Source organism: Apium graveolens, chromosome 1 (assembly GCF_009905375.1).
Source record: "Apium graveolens cultivar Ventura chromosome 1, ASM990537v1, whole genome shotgun sequence".
Classification (NCBI taxonomy): domain Eukaryota; kingdom Viridiplantae; phylum Streptophyta; class Magnoliopsida; order Apiales; family Apiaceae; genus Apium; species Apium graveolens.
The window spans coordinates 168,593,517-168,605,486 of record NC_133647.1 but is presented as its reverse complement, the minus strand read 5'-3'; the positions used below and the strand labels follow the sequence as shown (position 1 = coordinate 168,605,486).

Genomic DNA, 11,970 nt, shown 5'->3' with positions numbered 1-11,970 from the left:
TGTGAAAGCAATTGTTGGCACAATTGTTTTACTCACTTGAATGTTATGCACTTTTTACTCCCCCTCAGTTCTAGAACTCTCTTTCTCCCCATTTTTATTATCAGCAAGTTGAGTAGAGGAGGAGGTCTGTGCAACCACCAGTTTCTGAATTTCTTTTGAATATCTTCATCAATTTTCTCCCAGTTAATTATGCGTTTGTTCAATTTCGATCATGTCATATGACTTTTCATTATTGAATTATTTTCATTTTTCAAAATAAACAAACGCTCAACAAAAAACTTAATATATTAAATAAAATAAAATTTAAACCCATTGGCTATAAGTTAGTAATAAAAAATAATGAGTAGCCATACTAATATTTTCCAAGTTTATAGATTATTTTTTAAATTTTTTGTTCATGCAAAATAAGTTTTGGAATCATTTTTTATTATACACACGAAATAAAAACTTATCATATATTTTTAATAATCAATTTGCATGATATGATCTTAAGAATTGTCTTATGACTTGCTCAAAATATTATTATTGTAGTCGAACGTTACTAAATTAAATCAAATTATATTTATCAAAAAAATGAAAAGCTGAATTATTTTATGAATAGTGTTAAATATCCAAAAAAATCATTAAATTTTTTTAAATGACAGGGCAAGTGACAAATACATGCAAATTTAATATTATTAGCAAAAGCTTATCAACTATAAAAGAAATTGATCCTTCTTTATGCTTTAGCCCTCAAATGTCTATTTAGGTTTGATTTAGACAGCCGATCAATTTACATGGGCAATCCAATACTTTTGTGCAAATAAAGCTTAGGGTGAGGAAGAATGGGGACTCAACTTAGACCTTTGAACTTTTAAACCTTTTAAGATCAAACACCACTTACTACTACTAGTGACAAAAAAAAGACCAGTTTACAAAGTCAAATAAAGAAATAACACAAGATCTTACAAGCACAAGAGAACAGTGAAAGACCACAATAAACTTAAGGTTGCCGTTTTATTTTGTTTCTGCTTATATAAGTTGAACCTCTTTGAACCTTTTCTCCTTCGGGTTCCTTTTACCTTTTTGAACCTTAAAACCTTTACCCACAAATTGGCCACGGCTACTTCTGCTCTATATGTTCCACAATCTTTCAATATATATATACAAGAAAAGAAAGCTCCTAGTACTTCATATCATTTACTCTGTTTCCTCTTCCTTTTATTGATTTGATTCTCCCAATTCCATCATGTCTTCTCCTTCTCATCAGTTCGTATTCAACAACTATCCTACCCAATGTAATGTTGCATTCATCAACGCAATTCCCTTGCAAGAACGCGAAAATGGCAACCATGCTATTGTTGGCATTTTCGGAATATCTGTTACTGTCCTCCTCACAGCCTTGCAACTCAAGTACCAAGGTGCAGGGACAAATTCCCCATTCCAAGATTACCCGGAAGCCATGGCGATAGCTATAGCAAGTTTCATTCTTTTCTGCTTGGTATGCGACTTGGAACAATACTTTCACATCACTCGTCGTCGTCATTCTTTAACCTATGCAACACTACTTCAGCACGTCCTCAGATTGCTAGCTTTCATTTCACTAGCATCTTTAGCCTCTGTTATTTTCTCAACATCTGCAATCCCGACCATGTCGCTCATTGTTTATCTGATTTTCCCCTGCTTTTTCTCAGCGAGGTTGGTTCTTCACTGGATCCAGAACAGAAATGTACATGATAATACAGAAGCCTATAATTTTCACAATTCACACCCAAATTTCATTTTCAGTAATTATTTCGACAGCCTTGATACTCTTCCAGTGTACCGTAGACCTTCTGCAAATCTTCTTCGCTGACTTCTGGTACCCACATTGAATCAAAGCTATGTAATTGAACAAACTAGTGGTGTCAGAAGTTTCTGTTGTATATGTAAGAAAATTAAGGAAGAGCTAAGTGGTTAGTGATTGAATCAAAGTTAGTGTTGTATCTGTAACGTGCTTACTGTTTGGGGGTAGAAATTTACAATCGTTTAACGCAACAATGTATTTGTGCTTAAAATTCTAAATTTTGTTGTCATCCTTGTTTTTGATGTTGTGTTGGTATCCTTGATAGTGAGTACATACATGTTGAATTCAAGCATACCTCTAAAGCTGTTTTTGCCCTCTTCACTGCCTTACAGCTAAAGTTGTTACTGGTACCCTGTTTTTCACATAAGAAATATATGCTTAGTAAATATGAAAGTGATGCATTATAATTCATCTAACAATAAAGTAACGCAAAAATAGGAGAATATTATGTTAAATTTACCTTGCTTATTTAATCACCAGATATTCTATACCAACTCAATCGTTCCATTTAAATTATAGGGTAAAAGCATATTGACTAATTTACCAAAACTATCATGTATATTTAGAAGTATGTTCCATTTAAATCATTGTCATGAACTTAGCCATACGATTATTTACTAAAAGGAATATAGAACGATCTGCAAGCGGTTGAAACTACAGAAACAGTTGTACTGCAAGCAGTTGAAAGTTACAGATACAGTTTACAAAGACACAGCTAAAAAGTTAATAAATCCCATTTTGTTCAAATGCTGATAGGCGTATCAACCAACATTTTAATTATAGTGTTTTTTAATGATCTCGAGATTTCTATACATTTCTGCACATCATTGTCGCAGGCAATTAAAACCCAATCACCCTCTTCACCTTTATACTTGATGCTAATTGTGCGTCTCTTCAGTCGTAGCCTCTCAATCACCATATCTTCCAAATCAGTCATTCCTGATGAATCACACAGTTCAAATCTAATAGCAGTTCCTTTATAGGTTGCCTTCACATTTATCTTATTCATGTCTTGGCTCGTGTGAGGTAGAGCAACAACAGTTGTGTCTTGCAAAGGGTGTCTGCCCGTTAAAGAAGAATTCATACTCAGTTCTTTATCATTTACTGTCCCGTGCTTAGATGAACTGTGACTGCCTATCCTTCTCTTGCTAGATTTCCACCTTGTAACCATGATCTCTACACATCCGTTTGAATGTGGACCGAATAACTTAAACCAGCGAACATTTAGAAAATAGGCACGATAAGGGATTGAAAATCTACAACAATTACATCATAACTGGCTTTTGGATAAAGCAAAAAGAGACAGAGAAAGTTAGAGAAACACTTACCATGGAAGCTCTCTGCTGCATCAGCCAGTAATTTTCCAAAATGCTCACTAAGAATCTCATAACTAATACCTTTTTCAAGTTTCTTCCCTTTTGATGTTTCCTCTGTGCATGTGTTATTGATGACGTAGATGCTTGAGTTATCTTTTCTGCACCAAAAATAAACCCCTTGTGATGTATGGAGTCTTCACTTACTGGTAGCTGAAGTGAATGATATAATAACAATGGGCCGTCTTCAATTTCCATGATTTCTTGGAAAATTAGTGATTTCATGGTTAGGATCTTTGAAAACTTAGATTATGTATTATTAGGATAACCAACATTGTCAACTGGTTCGTCTACTACGTTTATGTTGTGAGTTCTCTATGTAAGCTAATGTACGTTTAAGATTAAAAATAAAACAAAATCCGGGAAGGGGAGAAAGTGAATACACATGATTAGGCAGGTCTGTGAACCTACTTTGCAGGGCCATGTGAAGTGTCTAATAGAAGTCCACTTGACAGTTCATAAACATAAGAGGACAAAAAACCAGTGTGTATATATGGATTATCTCTAAAAAAAATAAAAATTAAAGCTAAACATCAAGCAAAACCACTAAGACCTCCCATAACCTTCATGATAAGAATCAGACATCATAAAAAAATTGGGCTAATTTTGGGCTTACTGGCTTAATGTACAAAAATATCTTATGAAAACTGTAAGTGAAGATGTTGTACATATAACATACCTCCTATAGTTATAATTGACTAGCACTTGTATACATTTAATATATAGATTGAATGTTCATTTCACATTGAGCATCGGCCATGATTTCTGCCACACACACACCTTTAGAAACAATATACCAAGAATTTTTTCTATTACCTTTGTTTTTACTGGCAATACAATCTTCTTCATATTACAACTTGCCAAACTGGATTCAGATCCATAACAGGAATATGTTGGAGCGTATATGTTTCATTTTAGGGTTCAGCTAGTTGCTCTTTGGGAAAAGATTCAATAGTCAGATTTATATCCAACGCCTGCAATAAGTTGGTTATTCTACAGAAATTAAGTCATAATTGGCTTTCAGATAAAGCAAACAGAGACTGAGAAAGGCGGAGAAACACTTATCAAGGAAGCTCTCTGCTGCATCAGCCAGCGGATTCCCAAAATGCTCACCAGAAAACTCAGAACTAATACCTTTTTCAGGTTTCTTCTCATTTGATGTTTGCACTGTGGATATGCTTGAGTTATCTTTTTCTGCGTCAAAAATAAGGCCCTTGTGATGAATAGCATCTTCACCTACAGGTAGCTGATGTGAATGATCTAACAACAATGGGCCGTCTTCAATCTCAATGATTTCTAGACAAAGTAGAGATTTAATGGTTAGGATATTCGAAGACTTAGATGCCCAAAATTTTAGCCCAATCATTGCTGCAAGTTTTAGGAGAAAGATAAATATAGGTACCTCTGTGGATGCTTGATCTTCTCTTATCTTCCCCTCCAGAAATCTGTAATACAATATATTTCTGAGCATGACTAGTAATCTGAGTTGGTTTTTTAGAGGTCACAAAATTGTAAAATATATTTCTCCGGTCCCCGTCCCCTTTCCCATACTTTTTAATTCCAAGCAAAAATTGCCCAAATGTAGGACCAGCCTAAAGCATCAATAGAGATGTGCTGATACACACAGTTACACATAAAAAGTACTTGAAGATGCATTTGTTCATATAAATATTCAAAATATTACAGAATCTGACCATTATAGCAGACCTTTCTGAATCTCTGGTTCTTTTTATTGTGAAAAAGTTTATGAATTAAATTATTGCCATATTTATATCTACTTAATAAGGATTCTTTACATTGTAGTGCTGCACTTTTTCTTATCGTGAACACAACTTAATTTAAGATTTATGTCAATTAGGAGAAAAAAATTTAATATTTCAGGTTGACATAAAGATAAAACTATCTACCTGTGCTCTTCTGTCCATGCTACACCTTTTTCTCTCTCTTGATCAGAAGGCCGAGTCAATGTGCTGCATTTCTCCTCTGGTACACGGATGTGTTTTATCCCATTGAAACTTTGATTGTTCATCCAGTATAGTGAGAAAGAATCATGGGTGTAACTGGTTACTGGAATCAAGCCAGCTTCAATATCACTCACACCTACTTCAAGTTCACTGTACTTCTTAATTACATCACTCACATTCTTCCCTGGTATCCTACATGCCACTTTGAACCATCGATCTGGTGTATCCTTGTCGAAAAATGCTATTGCACTCTCAATCATCTTATTCTCTTCTAGGCTCCATTTTGTCTTCTCGCTTTCCTCAAAGAACCAGTTTAAATTTGAGTCTATAAGAATTGATACTTATAAAAATATTTCATTTCCTCTGAACTGACTGCATACAGCTAACTCGGTACAGCTGTACGAGGACTCTACATGGTTCATGAGAAGGTCAAGGCCATCACAACCAATTTTGCAGAACCAAAATATTACAGAGAATGAAAAGTGATTCAAAAATACCCCGTTTGGAATGTTTACGGTAGTATTGTTACTAACTGATGATGATGTTTGTTCACAACAATAAACTCGTAACTAAGAAGAGGTAACCAGATCACTGTATACATGTAAAAATGCGGGGACTAAAACTAGATACGCGTAAAAGGGTTGGTAAATATGTGTAAATTTAACCAAAATATAGCAGTACCGCAATTAAATATCAAATATAAAAAAAAACATATACGCACGACATGTTAACTATCTGAGAATGGGGTTAGCTTTCGAATGGAGTCAGACGATGAGCAATTTCGGCCGAGTTGGATGAGTCGGTGATTTACTGATTTACTCGGAGTTCTGTTCGGTTCTGTTGCTGTAATCTCTTGTGAGTCTGATTTGGTCAGCTTGTAAGTTGTAACTGAGTAGAGTAGACTGCACCTGCACTAAGTGTTTGATTAATTGTCAGACAGAGTTTAGCTGGGAAACAACAAGAGAAAAGTAATTCTTTTATCGCTAATAAAGGCTGCTTTGTGAAAGCTAAAGGGATGTCTAACTTTTTATTGTGATAAAATATTGTTAATGAAGGCAGCTTTGTGAATATTAACAGTAACACAAATAAGGGGTTTAATGTAGTTATAGAAATAGGCTGAAATCATCTGATAAATTGTAAATCGATACCTCGACATATTTCAAAAATATGTAATCATTGCCTTTGCCCTGTTGGTAACTCTAGTAAACATAAGAAACATCAGGACAACATAATATTACAGAAGATCAGGGATGACAGGGAGAGGTTCAAGCTATTAGAATAGTGTCGGTCCTTATTAGTGTTTGCTTTCATTTCACTACACCTCTAGCCTCCCTTAGCATTTACAATCTGGATGTTAAATGTTAATACACATTTTAGAAATGAGTAACTAATGTTATACGCATTACACATATACAGATCATGACATCGAAAGTTGTAATAGGCATTCAGATAAATTTCTCTGATTTTTTTATACACGTATTAGATTACACATTTCTCAAATGCATATTAGGTTGATATTTTTGGCCACCACTTTCAAAAAGTGGTATTTTTGTCATATCATTTTAAAAAATGTTTAAGTTTTACCTATCACACGAGAAAAGTCCATTTGCGAAAAATATACGTGAAAAGGTAAAAAATATTCTTAAATCAGGACATTTTAAATAAAGATCTAAGAGTTTCTCGAGCAATGTGTTAGATTAGTCTTTAACTAGCACATAATTATTAGGGATTAATAGTGCAATGTCATAAAGCATATCTATTTTATTACAACAAAATGTATCCAAAAATACTCTAAAACAGGGATTCTCTGTGTTGTGATCTAAGTCATCTGTTTTTTAGGTGCATATTTATCAACTGGCGGATCAAGCAACATCTTAATTGTTGTTTTTTTTAATGATTTTGAGTATTCCACACAATCCTGAACATCCTCATCACAAGCAATCAAAACCCATTCACCCTCATCATCTTGATACTTGATACTGAAATTATTCCTTTCCAAATGCAGCCTCTTAATTACATTGTCTTGTAACTCTGATAATCCTGATGAGTCAGGTAGGTTAAACCTTATAGGAACACCGTTATACGTGGCCTTTACGGCCATCTTATTCGAGTTTTGGTTTGTACAGGAAACTACAGGTGTATCCTGCACAGGAGGCATGCCTGACAAAAAGTTTCTTCTACCGGGTACCTCATCATTTAATCTTTTTCTGGGTTTTGATGAATTGGGTCGCATATTTCTCTCACCATATTTCCACCTTTTTATACCAACATCTCGACACATTTTCTTAAATGCGGTTCGACTAACTGCAATAGAGAACATTTGTAATATAATTAACACCTATACTAATGCAATAAGATTTAAACAGTAGTAAAATATTTTGACGAATTAGTCCGCAGAAAGATTGAAGTGCAAGAACAAACAGAATTACCACCAAAGATCTTTCTTGTTTCATCTAGTGACCTCCCAAAATACTGGCTAAGACTCTTTTTACTGATATCTTTTTCAAACGTGTTCTCACGTATTGATGTATGATCCTCTACTGTGATAAGACCAATGCAAACAAAAATTTAGCTTTCATTTAATTGAGTGCAAAAGTTGGTATGATTGTATGCGACATATATTTTTAGTACAAGTAAGCATGTTGTAATGTACTCTGTAATACAAATACTAATATTACCTCCCTGATCAGCCACAATGTGTCCTCTGTGCTGTATAGCCTCTCTCAAAATCATCTCCGGAATAGAATGGTCTATCTCCACAACGTTCTCATCATTTTTTACGATTTTTTCAGTTCTCTTGGATTCGGGAGTGAGAGACCGAGGTTCAGTACACTGGATTGACGATTCTTCTTCCAATTCATCTACTGCAAGCAACCAAATAAATAGTTTGACAAATATTTCCACCAAGTAGAAACAATCTAAAACTGAGTAATGTCAAGAAAAACAGATCGGTAAAGAGACCAACAGCAAATGATGTCTTCAACATTGTCAGGTTGTCTTTTTGACATCTCATATATGGTGATTTCTTCGTATGGATTAATGATTTGGGTACTATCTCTTATATTTAGAACTTGCTCGTCTTCGTCAATGCTATCTCTAGTTGTTGGGATGCATCCCCTTCATTTTGTAACACTATTGAATCTTCTTCAACTTGATCTTGGGGTAGCAGTGTCATGGTTTGCAAACTGGAAGTCCTAAATGCAATAGTCATAGCATAGTTAATGTCTTCATTACTAGTACCATAGACAACATCTTCAACAGGTGATTCATTAATCGGTTCGTCTACTGTGAAGCCAACAATAAAGATAAATTCAGCTTCCATATAAGTTGCTATAAATTCATGTTTGTAGTTAATAACAAAACAAATGGTTAATGTACCTGTCTGAGCAGCCTCCGTCTGCTCTTTGTGATTGATAGCCTCTTTTAAAGTAATTTCCGGGGCAGAATGATCTATCTCTGCGGTGTTCCCGATTTCTTTCAAGATTTCTTCAGATATGTTGGCCTGGGAAGTGAGAGACCGAGGTTCAGTACACTTGATAGGTGATTCTTTTTCCAATTTATCCCCTGCGTAGCAACAAACCTTATAGTTTGACAAATATTTTTACCATATTAAGAACAAAAATCAAGTTTACAAAATAGTTAATTGATAGAAAATTATGAAATAAAATAGAAGTAGTACATGTGTTTGACTCCAGTTGTAACCTTATATATACTAGTCAATGTGCCCGCTTCGCTAAGGCATTTTAAATAATAATAAAATTAAACGTAAATGTCATTTTTGGATTTGAAATTGTTAATAGAGTACGAAAAAATATTAAATATTATAATATTACTTCTTATTATTTCTTAAAAAATTGTTGTTGTAATTTTTACGAACTTAAAGAAATTATTTTTGATAAAATGTAAGTCAACGCATATATAGTTTTTTTTACAATACACATATATAGTATATAGTTTTTTAAAGAGTAGTGTTAGGTATCTCAAATTGGTTTCCAAAATATTTAGAGTGGTGGTAATCTTGTAGACCCTAGTTAGTATTACTAATTGTTCCATCATCAAATACTCTTTTACTTGCTTTATCATAATGGAATCTTCTCCAAAGTTAAAAGTGAATCTTGCCACAAATCCCCTAATTAGTAGTTAAAAGGGAATCTTTACCGGCAAAATGGATGGTTGTATTATCTTTTTCTAAGCCCACAATTCGTATTCGAAGAACATCTCCCAACACCAATTTCTGATCTGAAGCATCTAACACCACTGTTACTTTTTCGACTTCTTGTTGGGGTAGCACTGTAATGGTTTGGAATCTGGTAGGTTGAGTTGTAGTAGTCATAGTATATCCTATGTCATCAACCCGTGATTTTTCTGTTAAATATATGATCCTATTGGGGTCTCCTCTAACACCTTAAGATTTAGATGAGTTGGTTATTCAATATGGTATCATAGCTTAGGCGGGAGAGGACTCATGTTCGACTCCCTGCCACCCAAATATTGCCTTCCTCTAACACCTTAGGGTTAAATATATGATCTTATTGGGGCCTTCCTCTAACATCTTAGGGTTTAGATGAGCTGATTACCCAACATTTTCTATCCTTTAACTAAAGTGAAGTCACCAACGAAACAAAAATTCAGCTTCCATTTTGCTCTAGTGCAGATAAGGTATCAAGACCCTATTTATTTGGTACAGTATGCATGCTTTTGCAGTTTATTTCTCGTAACAAATTGTTATGTTACCTCTCGTTTCAGCCACCGTGTGCTCTTTATGCTGTATAACCTCTTCCGAAGTCATTTCCGTAGCAAAATGATCTATCTTCAGAGTATTTCCCTCCTCTTCTAAAATTTCTTCTGATTTTTTGGGTTGGGAAGCGAGAGACTGAGGTTCAATCAGCATGCTAGGTGATACTTCTTCCGATTCATCCCCTGAGAATAAACCATATAACAAGTTCAACAGACATGTCAACCACATAATGAGCAAAAAGTAAAAATATCAAGAAATAGTTAAAAAAATGACGATATATGATCACTGGGAAATTATTGGGTGTTCCTTCTGACATTTCCTCTACATCTGTTTTTTCATAGGACGTTGAATTACCCATTTCTATGTCCAGAACATGCTCATGCTGTTTGGTACCATTTTCAAACAATTGCAAAATGTGAGAAATTTTTGGGATGCGTCCCATTCACGGTGCGGAAGAGAACTCTCATGTTAACCTATTCTAAAAATACATGGGTTCATTATGTGTAGAGAAGTTAATAACTTCTTTTTGAAGTTGATAATTTAACTAATGTAATAATAACAGTATAATTACTGTTTAAAAAGTAAAGTACCTAAAATCGGCTGAGAGCTAAAAGAGCTATTTCTTGCACTGTTTAGTGGTCATGTAATTATCTGTGTTTGCAGTTTATGTTGTAAAAGAAATAATCAAGTTACCTAGCTTATCAGTCGCGCTGTGCCCTCTGTGATTTATCACCTTTCTCGAATTCTTCTCGGAAGCAGAATGATCTGTTCTCACAACAATCCTCTCACCTTTTAAGGATTTTTTAGTTTTTTTCTTTGTTTGGGAAGTGAGAGACTGAGATTCACTACTCTGGTTAACTGATTCCTCTTCCGGTTTGTCTACTGCAAAATAACAAGATAAATTCAACATATGTTTCTACCACTAAGAACAAATGGAACTTAAGAAAAGTGGAGTAAAAAAAAGAAGCAATATTAGGTACAGAGACTAACGATTAACAATCCCAGTGACAATAACGGGTGTTCTCTTTGAAGTTCCGCTCGAGGTAGTTGCTTCATCAGAATTTATGGCAGTCACTCTTTTCTAGAGCCTGATAGCAAAAAATTGGCGTTTGATTTAGCACATTTGTCTTAACAGAAATTTAATAATCACAAACAGTGGGAAAGTTGAATAATGAATTACAAAATAGGCGTAAAACTTGAAAGAAAGAAAAAGGGACTAGACAAAAACATAAAGAAATTAAGCATATGAAGCTAACCTGTATTAACTCTAAATTGGAACCCTGTGTCTTAGGTCGTTTAAGGTAAGTTGCAGCTACATTAGAAAGTTGCTCATCAACAGATATATTGTTGGAGGTTCTGCTTGTTGGAGCAATATCTTCCGCTGCATTCCTTTTGACCCCTTTTGTTTTACCATTTTCAGAGTCACTGTTATCGAGATCGATGCTATCACGCAAAAAACTGTACCAAAATTTAGACCCGTCAGTCTCATCTAATTCATCCGAATCATAAGGAACGGAGTAAGGATTCAAAACTTTTGTAGATGTCCCAATTTCTTTATCCCGCAGAATTGTAGGATCCACCGGATGTTCTACAGTAGATGACAGTGCTGCTGCAATGGCCATATGATCTCTTTTCTGTTTATACCAATTTATTGACCTCGTTTTATTTTGTTGGGGAAGAGGGGAAAGAGTTGTTACTACAATTTCTTGTATATATACCAATTCATTGACCTTTTCATGACCTTTTGCTTCAAAAGGTTTATGTCCGGAAAGCCTGCTTGGCGCTTGCTTGGTTTTAGGTAAGGGGAAACGGAATCTCACTTTTCTTTTTATGGTGGAGCCCGTCTGGGTTGCTTTAAATAAATATAATTTATAAATTATTTATGTTTTTGGACAATTTTAGGTATAAAATATTTATAAATTCATAACTTCTTTGATAAATCAGTACTTAAAATTTTATTTTAAAAACAAAAGTAAAATGTTAATAATAACTTACATGAATTAATAATTTTGATACATGAATATAAAATAAAAAAAACATCAACGTGTAGATAATTGAAAACCAAATATA

The 11,970-nt window shown here is 34.3% G+C and overlaps 1 protein-coding gene across 11 annotated transcripts; it reads right to left on the bottom strand.

Annotated features, from left to right (window-relative positions):
- Nucleotides 1-892: 892 nt before the first annotated feature.
- Nucleotides 893-11,684, bottom strand: LOC141670547 (protein NLP5-like). Of its 11 annotated transcripts, none has more exons than XM_074476505.1 (16): nt 11,157-11,684; nt 10,891-10,988; nt 10,594-10,782; nt 9,897-10,082; nt 8,541-8,726; nt 8,124-8,447; nt 7,841-8,026; nt 7,592-7,702; nt 6,311-7,466; nt 5,106-6,070; nt 4,601-4,643; nt 4,015-4,494; nt 3,154-3,299; nt 2,690-3,032; nt 2,121-2,177; nt 893-1,860 (listed from the first exon to the last, which is right to left on the bottom strand). In XM_074476505.1, the coding sequence occupies exons 4-6, from the start codon at nt 10,051-10,053 to the stop codon at nt 8,227-8,229; spliced, it is 564 nt and encodes a 187-aa protein (XP_074332606.1). In that variant the 5' UTR covers nt 10,054-10,082; nt 10,594-10,782; nt 10,891-10,988; nt 11,157-11,684; the 3' UTR covers nt 893-1,860; nt 2,121-2,177; nt 2,690-3,032; nt 3,154-3,299; nt 4,015-4,494; nt 4,601-4,643; nt 5,106-6,070; nt 6,311-7,466; nt 7,592-7,702; nt 7,841-8,026; nt 8,124-8,226. The 11 variants fall into 11 exon arrangements, 10 of the variants coding, with proteins under 10 accessions (XP_074332606.1, XP_074332600.1, XP_074332612.1 ...); XM_074476499.1 differs by having other exon boundaries at nt 8,128-8,447; XM_074476511.1 differs by having other exon boundaries at nt 8,128-8,444.
- Between the last annotated feature and the right edge of the window lie 286 nt (nt 11,685-11,970).